The 16,964-nt window shown below is 32.7% G+C and overlaps 1 protein-coding gene across 1 annotated transcript; it reads right to left on the reverse strand.

The window, feature by feature from the left end:
- Positions 1–4,969: 4,969 nt before the first annotated feature.
- Positions 4,970–16,553, reverse strand: LOC106762104 (chloride channel protein CLC-f). Its single transcript, XM_014645818.2, has 9 exons — positions 15,828–16,553; positions 12,218–12,620; positions 10,400–10,594; positions 8,380–8,834; positions 7,754–7,858; positions 6,656–6,889; positions 6,304–6,516; positions 5,637–5,869; positions 4,970–5,328 (listed from the first exon to the last, which is right to left on the reverse strand). Exons 1-9 carry the CDS (start codon positions 16,185–16,187, stop codon positions 5,247–5,249), a joined length of 2,280 nt encoding a protein of 759 aa, XP_014501304.1. The 5' UTR covers positions 16,188–16,553; the 3' UTR covers positions 4,970–5,246.
- Between the last annotated feature and the right edge of the window lie 411 nt (positions 16,554–16,964).

Here is a 16,964-nt window from a genome sequence, read left to right on the forward strand (position 1 = left end):
ACCATAATAACCTATCCCGAAATGCAATCTTAAATCTCCTTCCACGTCAACACAACAACACATTCACTATTATCTGAAAATACCATACACCATGTATCCCATACATTCACTTAATGATGAAACCTAAGAACGGAACCAAAACCCCTGGCATACATTCAATTCATACAATATACATCTATGCATATATTCACTTTACGCAAACCCACCTGAAAGCATGACTCTCTCATTTAATAAACACCAACAGGTTCTATTTTCATCCTCGCATGTAGTATAATATTGAAATGTATGAAACAGTTTTCTCATCTAATACACCCAACCCATCCCTAATTTAACTGTACATCATCATTTATAAACATACTGATACATACATACAGTAACCTTGATTAATACAGTTAGTCTCCGTACACAAACAAAAATTAATATATGGACTCACAAACCCATTTGTCACAGTATATATCATATCTTGATTAAACAGCAAGTAGTGTTGACATAAATCATGCAAAGATTCCCAACAAGAACATTAATCATCAAACACAAAATATTGGTAAGCTTCCCTTACCTTGGATGATCCTAGGTTTCTTTCTTTGCCCAAAGGTTCCAGCCAAAATTTTCACCTCCTTCAAGCTCACGTTCTTGCCTCAGTAACCTCAAACTATTCTTTTTATTTTTCTTTCCAGCCACTATCTCACAAAGCACACACTATTTTTCTCTCTGCTTTCCAAACTTTTGTAACCAGAAAATTTATTTAATCTCCCTTAACCCCTCTACTTTAATAACCCATAAATCCCTGTTGCCTATTTTTTTGGCAAGATATTCATATAGTCACTAAAAACTAACTCTCCGATTTTGTGCTTTTTATTCACGTTGATACCAGAATTTTAAATGACTAAGGACCCTACCACTAACTCTTATTTGCATGGCAAGAGGACCCCAAGTTGAAACAAAAAAATTGAACAACAAGATAAAATATTTTCTAGCCTACGCTTCCACAGGAAAGGATTAATTATATTAATACTAAAAAAATATTTATTCGTTAATCAAAATTTAAAACACAACCACTAGACCAAAAAGGGACTATCACCAACAAAATTTATACTCTATAATTTTTTTAGGGTCTTACACAAATGAATTTATTATCAGAAAACTTGTGTATTTGAAAAGCATTCAAATCAGAAAAATTGTTACAACTCATGAAAATATGGCAACTTAATTTATTATTTTCCTACAATTATGTTTTTTTTAAGGCTATCGATACATTTACAATAATAATAATTATTTTTTGTTTGTAAGACCCGTGAAAAATATAATAATTAAGTATAATATAGTATGAAAATTTTGATGTTTTGTTTGTATATGTGTTGGTTATGACATAATTATTATATTATTTTCTTCTTTTTATGTTTAGTAAGTACAACACATGTTTAGTATGTTTGTTGGATTGTGATATGCGTGTGGTATTACCAATGTGATGTATTGGCTTGTCCATAGAGGAGTGTTCTAGGATTGAATGAATATGAGTTCTATTCTTAAGGAGAAAAGTTTAAGAAAAACTTATATTTTTAAGTGTATTTTTGGTTTATGAGTAAAATGGTCTTTTTACCTTTATTAATTGGTGCAAAAATTAAGTTAGGGGGTGTAGAAAGTAAAAGTATGCAAATTAAATAAAACAAAATGAGAAAATAGAGGTGTGAACGTGGAAGAAAGGAAAATGGAGATTTAGATAGATTTGGACTTAAAAGTCTATTATTTTAAGTGATGGAATATTAGTGATATAGAGTTCTCGTGATTTATAAAAACTAAAGATATAGGGAAAGGGGTGACATTTTGTTTAGAAACCCTACATCAAAGAGAGAAACAAAAAGAAAGTAGAGAGAAACAAAAAAGAAATAGAAAGAGACATTTTCTGGGAGAGAAACAAAGGAGTTGTAGAAAACCTTAGTGCAAGGGAAGATTTGTGGTGTTTATAAAGTGTAGAAAAGTCTTAGTATTGGCCAAGGTATGGAGAAGTTTACATGTTTTCATTATTTGTTGTATGTTATGTATTCTTGATTTTATTCCATGGAAATCCTTATTTTGATACAGGGTATGTGATTATAAGTATGATTATCTGTTGCTATTGTTGGGTAAGAGTATGTGCATGTATAATGGATGTTTCTGCATGATAATAAGGTTTATATAATGTTTGTGTTGGGTTTTTCCTATGAAAGTATGTATGGCTTTGTTGGGTTTTTCCATTATAAAATGTATTAATGCTAAGAGGGGACAAAGGTATGTTGTTTGGAGTTTTTACCATGCAAATATCTATTATAAAGAGTGGTATGATGATCATATGTAGTATGTTTGTTTTGTTTGGGTGGTAATTTGCATAATGATGAGTTTTGGATCATTCAAATGATGTAATGTATGTATTTGGGTTTGTTTACAAGGGTAAAGGTCCGAATGCATCTATGATGTGTTAAATATGTTTCCTCGTAGTTTGGGGATGATGTTTGGTTGTTTGAATACTTGATGTTTATCTAAACTGAGTTTAGTTTCGACAATAATCGCTTATCTTAAGTGATAATCAATTATTTGCGCGTCATTTTTTAATTTTGTCACTAGAATAATCGATTATTTCAGAAGATAATCGATTATACTTTCATATTTTGAAATGTTGAAAAATTGGTAATGTAGCTATCTGGAATAATTGATTATTATCAGTGTATTTTAGCTAGAAAAGTGCGTCTTTAGGAAAAATGGACGAGGAACAAGCATATGAACTGTTGAACGTGATGATAAGCAGAGAACAAGATTAATGGCTATGTTTAGGGTCAGGTTTGACTTGCAGTTAAAGTTGGAGCATGAGTGAGTGTTGGAATGTGCCTGAATGTGTAGGTAATCAATGAGCTTGTTGTACCTAGTAAATCCTGAAAATATCGGTCGTCTGATACGAGATAACGACTCCCTTTGGCCTTATGTGTGAAAAGGGATGGGTGTTCGGGTATTAAACCTTCCTTGTGTGGGAGTGATGGTGTTTTCCATGTCCTTGGGTGGCAGGAAAAATGTGGGGACTACTCAAGTGAACCTGTAGGGGAGGCTACAAGGGACCTGTAGAGGAGGCTACAGGTGTGTGAGGTATAGGATACAGGAGTGTGACTGATTCTTTTCACTATGGTGTTTATGGTATTGTGGATGCTCATGGTAATGGTCATGATGGAGATATTCATGATGGAGGTACATGTGTTGATGATCGTAATGACGATGATACTCTAAAGGATATTATGTTGTTAGTGATTGATTTATGTGTTGTAGTTAGCATAGGTGTTGATGAATGAATAGACTGTTAGTCTATGTTTGTGATGTACATGATGACATAAAGGGTTGAGATCAAAGATCGAGGATTTAGGATCGAAGATCAAGGCTTCAGAAGCGATGATCAAATATGATTGATGTGTTATATTTAGAGGATTATGGATTCTATTTTTATTACTTTTGTTTATAAGGTGGTTGATTATGATTTATGTAATCAGTAAATATGTATCTTGTTTTTATGATTATTTTATCTGTAATTTACCTTATACGTGTTAGTGTTTATGTATTTGTGAATGAAATTATTGACGATGATAGTATAATGTGTTACACATGAACAGATGATGTTGTAGATCTTAGTAAAAATGACAGAAAAAAGAATTGAAATTTTCTTTTAAAGTTATTATATTGAATTTTTTAACAATATAATTGAAGTTATTTATTTCCTTCGTATTTTATTAATTTTGAATAATGTAATTGAATTATTATGTTTGTATGCACATAAAAATTTAAGATTATCAGTTTTTTTAAATTAGTGATAGACGTTACGTCACTTTACAATTATCCATCTTACAATCATTATGCACTTTATTTAGATTTCAAATATTTTATATTAATTTATTTAATAACTAATTTAAGAATAATATTTCATTGAAGTCACGTTATGAAAGAGGTGTTTATAAAAAAAATTAGTTTTCCTAAGATAACTTGTCTTCCCTCAAATACTATAATCTTCCTGTTTATTGCCTTCCAAAATAAATTCAATGGAAATTATTGTACAAATTTTCTCACAAGAGAAAATATTGAAATTAATTTTTTTTATAGTATATTTCAATTTCTAAAAAAAAATTATACATTTTAAAAAATATATGGAAAAATTAATCTTATTTTCTCTCTTTTTTTTGGAAGAATTTAGAAAGGAGTTCATTGATTATTATCAACATTCTCTTAAATATTATTGATATTCATTCACTCATAAATATATTGAGTGGATGCATTTAAGTTATTTCCTCTTTCAATAGAATTTTTCCATTGATAACAAAAGGGAATATTATTTGTGATACCTCATTTCAATTTTAATTCTAAGCATTTCTCATAATTATGATTGAATATAGTCATGTTAATTTATTATAAAATCTAAACAGTCAAACTAATGTTTCAGATAAGGATCAATTTTTAAGAGTTATATCATTATAAAATTGTAAAACTTTACAGTAAAATTGCAAAATATTTTATAATAAAAAGAATTGTTAAATAAATAATGATAGAGACATCCAGTCTATGCTTTTAATCAGATAAAAAAAATAAAAACATATTCCATAAAAAATTTTATAATTTTACAATTATCTATTATTAACTAATGAGTTTATTGATCTTATAATTACAAGTTGTATTACAAATTTATAATCATGTTCAGATAAATATATATATTTAACAAATATAAAACCATATCATAAGACAATATCCAAGATATTTATTAGATACTAATTAAAACTAAATAAATAACATCATATTTAAATATAAAAAAAAAATGATTCAATTCTTTATTTTCAATAAATTAAGAAAAATTTAACCAAGAAAAAACAAAATATTTGATTTTGATCCATTTTTTATTTTCTTAACAATTTCTCTAAGAAAATACTTATAATTTGGCCCTATATTGGGTAAGGAAGATCAGAAGTACAAAAGGAATGATTTTCAGTGTTTGAACAACACTTGGTTTCTATTTCCCTCTGTATTCCATAGTCCTTTGCCTCTTATAGAGTTACTTTACACACTGCAGTGTCCTAATTTATGCAAAAGAATCTGAGGCTATGATTTAGAATTGCTGATGATCTTAATTTGTGGGGGTTGGAAATATTTTCTTCCTTATCAAATGACCATATTTTTTGGCACTACAATATACATCAATTATATATAGTCTCACTTTTCAAGGCAACCAAAAAGATTGAACACAATTAATGACCATTTGTTGTTGTCACTGCCAAACTGTTATCTGTCAGATTTTGATAGGCTGTTTGCCTGTGATTAATCTCTTTCCTGCACATAAAACATACAAAAATCAACACCAAATTGCTTTTAGAGTTTCTCCTTAGAAGGCAATTCAGACTTTAGAGAACTTCAGCAATTAAATATGATTCCTACAAATAATGCATGACATAGAAAATGTAAGAAATTCTGACTTTATTTTGATATTACTCAACAAATAGTGGAAGGGAAGAAAAGGCTATAACAACAGTAAAGATCCAAAGGGCAGAGCTAAAAGGCATTTTATATGCTGCAAAGGGAAACCCAGATTTTGTGTTGTGTAAGAGTATAATAAACAAGAATCAGATTCTAAGAAAAACCTGAGACATTGCCATAGTGCATCATAATGAAGAAGACCAACAATTCTCCTTTTTCTTTCTCTACTCTGATCTCCACCACGTTTAACCACTGGTAATTGCTTAATGCCCTTGGCTTCCATCAACTCTTTGGCCATAGCCAAGCTAGTATTTGGATAGCAGGTCAAAATTCCTCGAGCTCGTCCACGATAGCTCATCCCTCGAGTACAAACAGAGGAAACAAGGCATGTGTTTGACTGTCAAATATCCAATTTGAATTATCATTAGAGATTTAGAGACTGGCAACAATGGAACATATAAAGTATAATAAATAACATCTTCAAAAATAAATTAGTGACAATTCTATCCTAGCAGTATAGCATGAAGATCCAGACATGAATTTCAGTAATGTATTTTCTCAGCAGTGCATGTAAAATTCACTCATCAAAGCATTATTAGAACTCCAAAAGATAAAAGCAATAGTAGCAATTTTATTCCTGCTGGACCGAAATCTTGAAGACAGTTTTCTCAGTCCAGTTTGTTGCTAAAATGTATTCAGAAAACAGTTCTTGCCAACATTTGTTTTTCTTTTGCAGGAATTATACAACTTAGAAAATCAAATGTTTCTATAACATTTTACAAGCAGACATGGCTCTCAAAAAGATAAATAGAAGGGGCATTTTCTACGTACATCCACAACCACTATACCACTCTTCAAAGTGTCATGAGACTCCTGAGACAGACACCTCCTTATGTCACCATATGTCAATATTCCTTCCAGAAAATCTTCTTTATCAACTACCAGCACACAATTCTGCTGGCTGTCATGCATCAATTTTATTGCATCTTTCAAGATTGCAGATGACAAAACTTTACAATATTGTTTTGACATTGCTTGAGAAACCTGATAACCAATAATAATAGAGTCAAGGCAACAGGATTTACAGATTAAAAAAAAAAGGATAAGTCAACAGGCTTCACAGTTATCAACAAAAGATGGACAATGGCAATCATCAAAAGGAAATGCGAAATCTTTTCTCAACCTGAAGATTGTCCAGAAGAAGTTCCTTGTCAGTTGTTTCAAGATCAGCGCCATCCCCAACAATATGGAGCTCTAAATCATTCCCATCATTGACTTGTCTCCAGTTACCCTCATTATCATCTCCAGCATGTGAAACTGGAGAATATCCTCTTAATGAGCTACTTGCCTCGGGTGTATCACTCTCCTTCGCCTGGTTTGTCACTGAAGGAACCCATATTGCCAATCCAACAGCTCCCTAAGGGCAAGATTCACAAAGACAAATATGAGAACAATAAAATATAAGTAATTTTCACTACAATAAAAAGCTGACCAATTCAAAAGTTAAGGGAGATGGGAAACCTGAATAAAACAAGGTTGAGGTTCAAAGTTAAAGCCACAAGTTCTGGCTGATAGAAAATACTACATGCATTTACAATGGTAGAGTAGTTGAAACAGAAGTATTAACGCTAAATTACAAATATCTGCTATTTGGGCAAATTTCGCAAGAACTAAAAACTTGAATAATTTATTCCTTGCCAAAATATGCAAAACAGCATCACTCAATCAATGCTCTCTCTCATTCCATTAAGTGGAGATACCAAACATGGATGTTGAAAAAGAAAATACTAATTTCATTAAGCTACTGCGGCATTATGAGTTGTAGGGCTAAAGTTGTTAATGTGAAAAGGAAAGAAGGTTGCATCGAAAAGAGAAAGTTGCCTACATAAGCAATAATGCCTACACATGAATTTGAAGTAACAGAAAATTATGCAATTCTTTTGTAACTGCATAGATGAACGATAATACACATTTCAACTTCATATCAAAACACAACAAAGTCATGGTATCATAAACAAAGAATTTCTCTTGCCACAGTGTAATATAAGATATATGGAATCATCGATAGCCATCAATATGACGCAGGAATTGTTTCAGTATACCAATCATCTTTAATAATTCGGCTGCCAAAAAGAAAGATATTTACACTAGACACTTTTGTTTTACAATTGAGATAAACTCAATTTTCTTAGTCGTATAAACTTTCAGAGCAGCGGAAAACTACACATGCTACAAACTGCAATTTTCTTATTTTGCTAAGAGAATTTCATTGAAGGATTACCATGAGTGGAAGCAGTATCCTATAATCTTTTGTGAGCTCGAACAGAAGTAGAACTGAAGTCAAAGGAACAGAACAAACAGATGCTAATGTAGCCGCCATTCCAACCTGCAGAAGTTAGACTAACTTGTAACTACCGGAATCTTCATCAGCCAAATGAATATTATTGTTAACATTAACCCCTTAAAAGAAATCCTTTCTACACTGGACAGAAAGCTAGCAGAAAGAAGGACCTCAAGCAGCCTCTCAAAACTTTGCATTTTGCAGCGAGTTTTTTAACAATAATAAATAATTGAAATATTAAAATAAAATAATATTTTCTTTTAGTTTTGGAGTTTATTTTCAAAACATATAAGAGTAAAAAAAAATGAATAATAAAACAATTACATATAATATGATTTGCAGACTCGATATTTTAATATTTCAATGATGAAATTATAAAAGTATTATTTATCAACTTTTTATTCATTAAAATAATTGTGTTTTATTCTACATTTTACTTTTCTTTTCTTCCTTACCAAACAATTTAAAAAAACATCTTACTTTTGATTCCTTTTCTTTACTTCTCCTTTCATTCTTTTCACTTTCTTTCCCAAACCAAACATACTCTTACAGTATAGTCATCTTACCAGAGCATATGCCGGGGGCTGAGCAACAGCAGCATTTCCAGGAATTGCTGAATTAATAACTTCAGCGGAAAAGCCTCCAAAGACAGCACCAGCTGCAGCACCTATCATTAAACTTGGAGCATAAAGACCACCAACTAGCCCAGATCCCTTGCAAAGAGCTGTTGCAATGACCTTAGAAACTACCAATTGAGTTAGAAGCCATATTCCAGGAGCTGAAGCACTCTTTCCGGTACGTAAAATTTCTTCCACATTTGTGAAACCCCAATACAATATTCCAGGATATTTAAGAGCAATAATCCCAGCTCCGAAACCACCTAAAGCAGGGCAAACCACAGTAGGAATGCCAAACTTATCCTGAATAAACTTAAATAATTTGGTGAACCAAGCAACCAAACGAGTCATGGCCACACTTATAACACCACAAAGCATTCCCAATATCAGGTATAGAGGTAGCTCTGCAAGCAACATCATGATCACATATCAGACTCAAGAATCATGGTAAGGTTCTCTTCTATTGAAAAACAAATAGTTGAGCTTAATACTGATCGAAAATAGAGCTTATGTACATTGGAGCATAGGCAAAAACGTTTCAGTTCAATACAATGTGATCAAGGCTTTTTTGAATAAAACATTTTAAAAGACGAGAAAAAATAAAGTAAAATAAATAATTCTATTTGTATAAGAGAGAGAGAGAGAGAGAGAGAGAGAGAGAAAAGAGAATATCATGAAAATTGTTTATCAATTATGACACATACTCAACCTTCGTGGATACCAAAATACCACACAATTATTAGTTACTATATTTAAATGATACACTGACAGACACAATCCACATCTCTAATACTCCTCCTCAAACTAGGACATATATGTCATATTGGTTAAGTATAGTACAAAGATAACTCATTTCAGAACCCTGCTTTGTGGATCACCATCTGGCAAGTGTGGATGATGTCAGAAATTTTAGAATCAGAACCGTTTAGGAGTTTCTAATGAACTGAAATTTAAGAATTTGCTGCTAATAATTAGCATGGTTTGTTCCCAAAATAAATTTTGGTCAGACTGATATAATATAACTGATTCCAAACACCTTTTTTTCCATTTTTAGAGACTGATTCCCGGGGATTGAAGGAGAACACAACAACAAAAAAGACCACTGAAAAAAGGAAGGGAACACAATGAGGAACACCCAGGCAAATGTTGCAGAGAGTAGGCCTCTGAGACTAAAGAAAAAGGAACACAGGCCAAGGTGATAGATGAAGCTACTAAACCAGGGAATGTTGAACACCTTGTTTTGTGGGTTTCTATTTTTAACCTTTCCTTCTCAAAAAATGTTAGGACCTGTCCACTCTTTTAATGTGCCTACCACAAGTACTTTAGAAAAGCTTAATGGCAAAATTTACTTATCTTGGTTTGCATCTGTTAAGCTTTCCATGATCACTTGGAAAAGGATAAAAGTGAAATATCATTAGGAAGTGTTGAACAAAGGAAGAAGCTAGATTTTCAACTTCGTGCTCCACTGTGTCAATTTGTGGAACCCAATATCTTGGGAACTCTGACAACAGTTAAAATGTGTAAATCCTTTAGGAAGAAGGCTTAGAGTACTATTGCAGAAGACATTTAGCAACTTTATGATTTTGCCCATAAACTTGTATCTCTTAACAAACAAATCATGACATGACATCTTTTGTTATTGAAGGTCAATATGTTGTTGCGGAGTTAATTTTGTTATTATAAATTATTCTAACAGATATTAGGTTTAGGGTTTAGACTTAATAATTCTTCTACCATACTCAGTTTTAATAATTATTCTAACAGATACTAAGAAGTGTGAAATTCTTAGGAAGTCATAAGTATTTTTCATAATTCATATATGCAATACTTTCACCAAAATCCTCCAAGAAATGTGCCATTAACATCGTTAAAAGAACCAATAATATGAGATAATAGATGTGAAAAGGCACATATGATGACAAACCGAAAATTGCATGTATTAATACAAAGCAGGGTTAAAGAGAAGTACCAGCAGCAGATTTCAAATCATACTCGGGAATTGTAAAAGCTGATTTGATCCCCTGTAAAACATTTGATACAGTTGATGAGATAACAGAAGCCAATATAATCATGGCAGTTGTAAATGGGGGAGAGTTCTCTGCTCGGAGAGGCCTCAGCACAGTTTCAATAGCAAAGAAACAACCAGCAACTGGTGCATTGAAGCCTGAAGAGAAGAAAATTGAAAGCTAAAATTTGAAAACTGTATATAACAGTTTATTATATTTAATTCATAGCTCTATATAAAAAATCATTCAAAAGCTGCCAAAGAGTATTGTGTAAACTTAATGCTCATCAAAAATTTATTAAGGTCTGTTCAACTTGTTTGCTGTGACATAACAGAAAGATTAAATGCCATATGGCTACAAATTTATTAGCTAAAACAATTCATTACTTACGAGATAACATCAACAACACAGTTTTTTCATAAAAGAATAATTTAAGACTGGAAAGGGAAATGGAGGATCAATCACAAATCCTCTTAGGTCACAAGAAGGGAGGTGCAGGGGAGAAAAAATAGCTGATATAAGCATCCCAAGTTTCTTTTCTTGTCTGACCCTGCCCTTTTGCAACAAGTAACTAAATATTGAGCTGACTGTTAAGCTAGAATTAAAAAAAATGGAAAGAAACTAAAACCAAAACCAAAAATTCTTCTCCCTCTTTTGTGTGACATGGCTGGCTTCCTTAGTCCCAAAACTCAGTCCATGGTATTTTCAAAGGGAATGGAGCAGTTTGTTGATGTACTTAGTTTTCTCTCAGTACAGTTATTTTTATTTTGTTTCTTTAAGGGGGGGTGTTTTAAATTTCTCAACTGTACATTCTCTTTTTCCTTACAAGTTTCTTTTGTATAAAAAAAATAAAAAATAAAATAACATAAAACTCGGACTAGCTGTTAGAAAGGGCTGCCTATGGAGGCTCTGAACAAAAAGGCTGAGTGAAAGATAAGAGTGGGAGTCACTTTTCAAGGGCAGTACTAGATAACGATGCAGGAATTATGGGAGCCAAAGTGCCATACCTAAAAGTATGACATATTCAGTGGAGTACTTAAGTGGTTTGGTTCTCCCCTATTGACAGCAACTTTTTAAGGAAAATTTCAACATGTGATGGGATATAATCAGTGAAAGGAAATACCACCCTGTGAAGAATGGCAGTCGCAAGGGCTGGAATTTTTTCAGATAGTGGTCAGATCTCCCTCTGCAATAGAAATGCTATACAGGGTATTTTCAGCTATGGTGTTACTATCAAGTGTCAAGCTATAGCAGTTGTCATTCTTCTTTTATGAAAAAGTAGAAAAAAACTAACACAATCATGTATACTGGGATATATTAGGGGAAAACTACAATGAGTACATACATATGGTGAACCAATAAACAATTTTCTTCTTTAGCAATTTTTCATTGACTAAATCAACATTGAAAACATTCAAGGAGATTTAAATGATCAGAATATGAAATGAACTGTTAAACTCCAATGGAGAGAGAAAAACTAAGCTGAAACCATGTAACTTTTAGACAACACAGATATTTTATTTATATTGAGAAAAAATAATAATACAATAAATAGAGGAAATTTGATATCATCTAACAAAGATATGATATATGGGAATAAAAAAAAATCTAATAATGCATATATAATCTAGACATTCCTCATTATATAGAATCAGCACCTTATTTTTATAATTATAACAATATTCTTTATTGTATAGGATGAGCACCTTATTTCTATAATTATAGCCTGAACAAACATCAAATGCATTTTAAACAGTGAATTTGGCAATATTGCAGGCTACCTGACGAAATTCCAGCCGCCGCACCAGCTGCAACAAGTGCTATTTTCCTTTCTCTGTTGTGTTCCATCATTAGTGAGAATCCGTTGGCACATGACTTCCCAATATCAACACTAGGACCTTCAGGCCCCAATGAACAGCCAGTACCTAAAGTAACTGCAGCCTGAATAGCCTTTATTGTCGGAAAGATTCCTGCAAGAAAATCAAAACCTTGTGTTTGAGAGGCAGTGGATTGCTTTATTTGGTCCAGTATTTCCAGTAAACCACACATCATTCCGACAATGACTCCTCCAGTGACAGGTATTAAAAGGATTCGATGCCATGTATCAGCCAATCTCTGAATACGAAGCCAGGCAGCACCCTCAATTGGAGTACCAGCCCATACCCACTCATGTATTATATGCACCTAGATTACCACATTCCAGTATACGTCAGATAGATCATCTTCCTCAACAAGTTTGGCAAAGATCGTTAGTAACATTAGGATTTGTATATCCAGATAGCCCATAAACAAATGATTATGGTGTTTGATTTATGATAGAAACAAACAAAAAACAGGTATCAAAGATGGTTTGGCAACCATGACAGCATAATTTATAAATGCCCAAATTCTAACAAGATAACATTATGAATACAAAAGTATACAACTACAAGCAAGCCTTTTTCAGTAGATGGGTCGACTACATGGATCAAATGATATCATAATTTTGATTGTACTTGTTTCTCCTAAAATTCTTAGTAGTCTCCTTCTTCCTCTAAACAGCAGGGTACCTCCATCTGATCTATTTGCCTCACTGCCGCTTGTGTAGGAGTAGGTCCTCTCCACACATGACCAAATCAACAAAATTAACCTCAATAATTAAAGTCATAAATAAAAGAAAACAGCTATAAAAAGACTTATAGATGATATAGCTGCCAACGAGGAATACTAGAAAAAGGGAACTTGTAAGCATTTCAGTCAATCGTGATTATGCAGAGCAGACCAAAGTCACCAAAGCTCTAGCATATCATAGTTGTTCTTGGACTTTGAAAATAGATCAGATGTCTAGCCAAAGAAAAAATAAAATAATATATATATATATATATATATATATAATATATATATATATATATATATATATATATATATATTTTAAGTAGAAGCTAGCCAATGAAGAGGCAGACCAACAAAGCACATGAGAGGAAATTTCCACAAGGATAAAAGCTAACAAAAATCCACAAAAACAAAAAAGATGCATACACCCTCAAGGCCATTTGGTAGGGTGAAGTATTCAGACCAAGGTAGTCAAAATCGAGATTCAAATCGTAAAATCGTAGGGTCCTAAGACTTTACATAGTATTTACAAGTTAAATTACACTCATAATCATAACATAGTAGAATTGGCAGGACCGTTGTACAAAATCATAAAATTGTATAAACCTATGTTTTTTTTTAAATTTTCTGTTGTAGCGCCTCTTCACCTGCTTCAGTAAATGAATTCAACTTAAATTAAACCTATGCCTAACTAAAAGTTAATGCAATTAAAAAATTTCATTGTTATGTGTGTTGTCACCACATTTCATTCAATTAAAAATTAATACAATTATTATTAAAATTCATATCCCAAGTAAAAATTAATACAAAGCTGCAACACCACAACACCCAATTAAAAATTAATATAATTAAAGTTTTCCTTTTTTTTCAGCCACAAATTTTAGATACACACAGAACATTTATTTGGTTAAAAGGTCAAACCCAAGGTGGTGGTGAAGAAGATGATGTTCTTGCTATCCCACTTCTAGAAGAGGAGAATGTTCTTATTAATGTGCTTCATGAAGGAGATAGAGCTAATGAAGATCCTTTTAGTTTTTGTTTTAATTTGAATGATTTATAATAGATGATATAAGTGTAGTGAAGATCCTTTTAGTTTTTGTTTTAATTTGAATGATTTATAATAGATGATATAAGTGTAGTGAAGTATTGAGAAAGTGATGAATTTTGTAAACTTAGTTTGATTAAGTATTGACAAGGGATTAATTTTATTTTCATGGATGTGAGTTTGGTGATATATATTGTGTTTGTATAAACAGTAAAATCTATGATCTGTGTTAGGATCCCGCGATTTACAATTATATGAACCCTTCGCAATCCTGAGTATAATCTCGATTTAACCACATGGGTTCAGACACATGCTTTATGCACCAGAGCAAATAACTACAGCATATATTATGAGTTGTCTGATTCCTAAACCAGCTCAACTTTTAATAACTTAAGACACTACTTACTTCTAAATTTAAACATTAGAGAAAATGAACTTTGATAGCTCTATAATAGTGGCAGTCCAATAAAAAAACAAACAGTCCAAATAAGATCTGGGTTGTTGGAACACAAGTATTACTAACTCTTTCTACTAACATTATGCTATGTAATGTTTTTGTTCCTATCCACTAAGATCCACGCTCACATTGCATATGCATTGAAAGAGTCTTGGTTTTAGAACTTGAACATCTTGCATCCATTAAATGAACTTGTATAACAAAAGACAAACAAAGTGCAACCAATGCTAAGAACAAGCGAGCAACTCAAAATATGTTCTTTGGTGAGAGATTAACAACAGCAACCACTGCAAGCTTTTCATTAATGGATTGAGTCGACTACATGAATTAGATGACACTATTGAATTCATCCATAAATCCACAATAGCAAGCATCTCAAAAAAATGTTACTTAGTGAGAAATTAACAATGATGACCATCAATCACTTTACTAATGGTTGGAATTGGCTACATGAACCAAATGGCACGATAATGTTTATTTGTAGTCCACTATAAGCAACCAGTGCAAAGAACAAGCGGAAATCCACTCAAGCAAAGCAACTCAAAAACCTTTCTTTGGCGAGAGATTTACAACAGCCATAACCATCGGGCCTTTTACCAACAAAAGGAGTTGGGACAGAAATCGAATTACACCGTTCAATCATAAATCATGTCTACGCACAAACTAGACCTATAAATCCTTCCTAATGGTCTGACCAATAGTTTTTATAGGTCTCCCTCTACATCCAGTAATTGGAACCATACTTAGCAAGCACCTGGTACTGGTATATGTTTCTTGCAATTACCCTGTCCATCACGTTTTACATTATAATTGGAAGACTTCCTTTAAAGAGAATCCAACATGCACTAAGTCTCAACATTGTTATGGCAGCAACAACATGGCAAAATGGCAAGGTGGATATTTTGCTAACCACCTAAAGCAAGTTTGAGAAGGGAGACCACTATGGCGGCACCATAGGCCATAGTGGTATGTTTATATGGAGGAATTGTGGCCTTCCACCATTCACCATTATAACACTGCTAAGTACTATGGTGAATTTTGGTAGGCAATACACAGGGTTGTGGAGAAAACTCCATAACTACCAAGATTTCTCGGCAGATAATTTGGCTCAACGTCATGGTTTTTGGACTCTCTACGACAATAATTGCATCCACATCTGTCTACGAAGTCAAGGATCCCAGTTAAACTACAACTTAAAACCTTGGTAACTATTCATTTGACTATCTCCACCATCATGTGATCTATTAGTCAAAAATAACTGAGAGATCAAGATAAAAAGATAGAAATTTTGTCATACCCCTTTATTGAAAAAGGCAACAAAGAGGCCAGTTGTGAGTCCAATGAGGCAACCGATGAGTAGCAACGCCCATTCAGGAGGTGCACTGTCGCCAAGCACCTCAACAGAAGAATCAAGATCCACATCGTGATGATGCCGATTTTGTTCCCTTCTATCTCTATCCCTGTCTCTATCTCTATCTTCTTCCTTCTCAATGCGCTTGAAACTCTGTCGGTGACCCGACAACCTTAACAAATCCCTCAAACCTTTGTTGTTGCTGTTGATGCCGCCGCCGCCATTGACGACGGCCAACTCCGACCCTCGAGCTTCCACGTCATCCTCCGACAGCCCCAGAAGACGGCGCTGATCGCCCTCCGACATCGAAAAACTCCCTCAGATTCCTTCCACACCCATCAACCAAAGGCTCCAGCTTTCCAAAACCCACTTCTCAAATCGCGTAAATTCCAAAACCCGTGTCTCAAATCTCGTGGATTTCAAAACCCATTTGAATGGAGCCACGGTGAAGGAACGGATCTCGCGGAGTCACTGTTCCATGTGGCGCATAAAATGGAAATGGCGTTAGGCACGTTTCCAATCACTTTGTTTCAGCATCCAATCAAAATCGAAAACACTGTTTGCGTCTTCTTTACTTCTCACAACACAACACAACCTTCTCTGCCTTCCCTTCTTCCTTTCCAGAAAGCGTGTTTTCATCAAGATTGAAAACAACGTCCACCCTCTTTTTTTTCATAATTTTCAAAAATTCTTGTATAATAATTGGTAAATAATTTAATTATTATAACAATTACATTTTAATAGACGCTCATAATACAAGGTTTTTGCCATTTTTTTACTAAATATTAAAAAATTGATGAGATATCAAATATATTCAAAACTTAACTTTAATTCAAAAAGTTGTTTTAATGATCTCTTTTGTTATTTTGTATATAAAAAATATATCACACTTTTAACATAAAATATAAAAATAAAATAGTTGTAAAAATATAAAATTTTGTATTTTTTCAAAAAAAATAAAAAAAATAATATTAAATAAATTTAAAAATTTAAAAAAATATTTTTCAAAAAAAATACTTAACAATTAAATGAAATAATTTAGAAACCATTGTAATGTTGAATTAATCATTTTTAAAGCAATTA

The sequence above is a fragment of the Vigna radiata genome, chromosome 5 (assembly GCF_000741045.1).
Source record: "Vigna radiata var. radiata cultivar VC1973A chromosome 5, Vradiata_ver6, whole genome shotgun sequence".
In the NCBI taxonomy this organism is placed as follows: domain Eukaryota; kingdom Viridiplantae; phylum Streptophyta; class Magnoliopsida; order Fabales; family Fabaceae; genus Vigna; species Vigna radiata.

What these genes read in the sequence shown, in the direction of transcription:
- LOC106762104 (XM_014645818.2), bottom strand. Translation starts at nt 16,187, where the DNA reads ATGTCGGAGGGCGATCAGCGCCGTCTTCTGGGGCTGTCGGAGGATGAC. An exon ending in TGATTTGAAATCTGCTGCTG is followed by an intron (nt 8,835 to 10,399) that starts GTACTTCTCTTT and finishes TGTTGCTTGCAG; the next exon opens with AGCTACCTCTATACCTGATA. An exon ending in TTCTTCTGGACAATCTTCAG is followed by an intron (nt 6,517 to 6,655) that starts GTTGAGAAAAGA and finishes ATTGGTTATCAG; the next exon opens with GTTTCTCAAGCAATGTCAAA.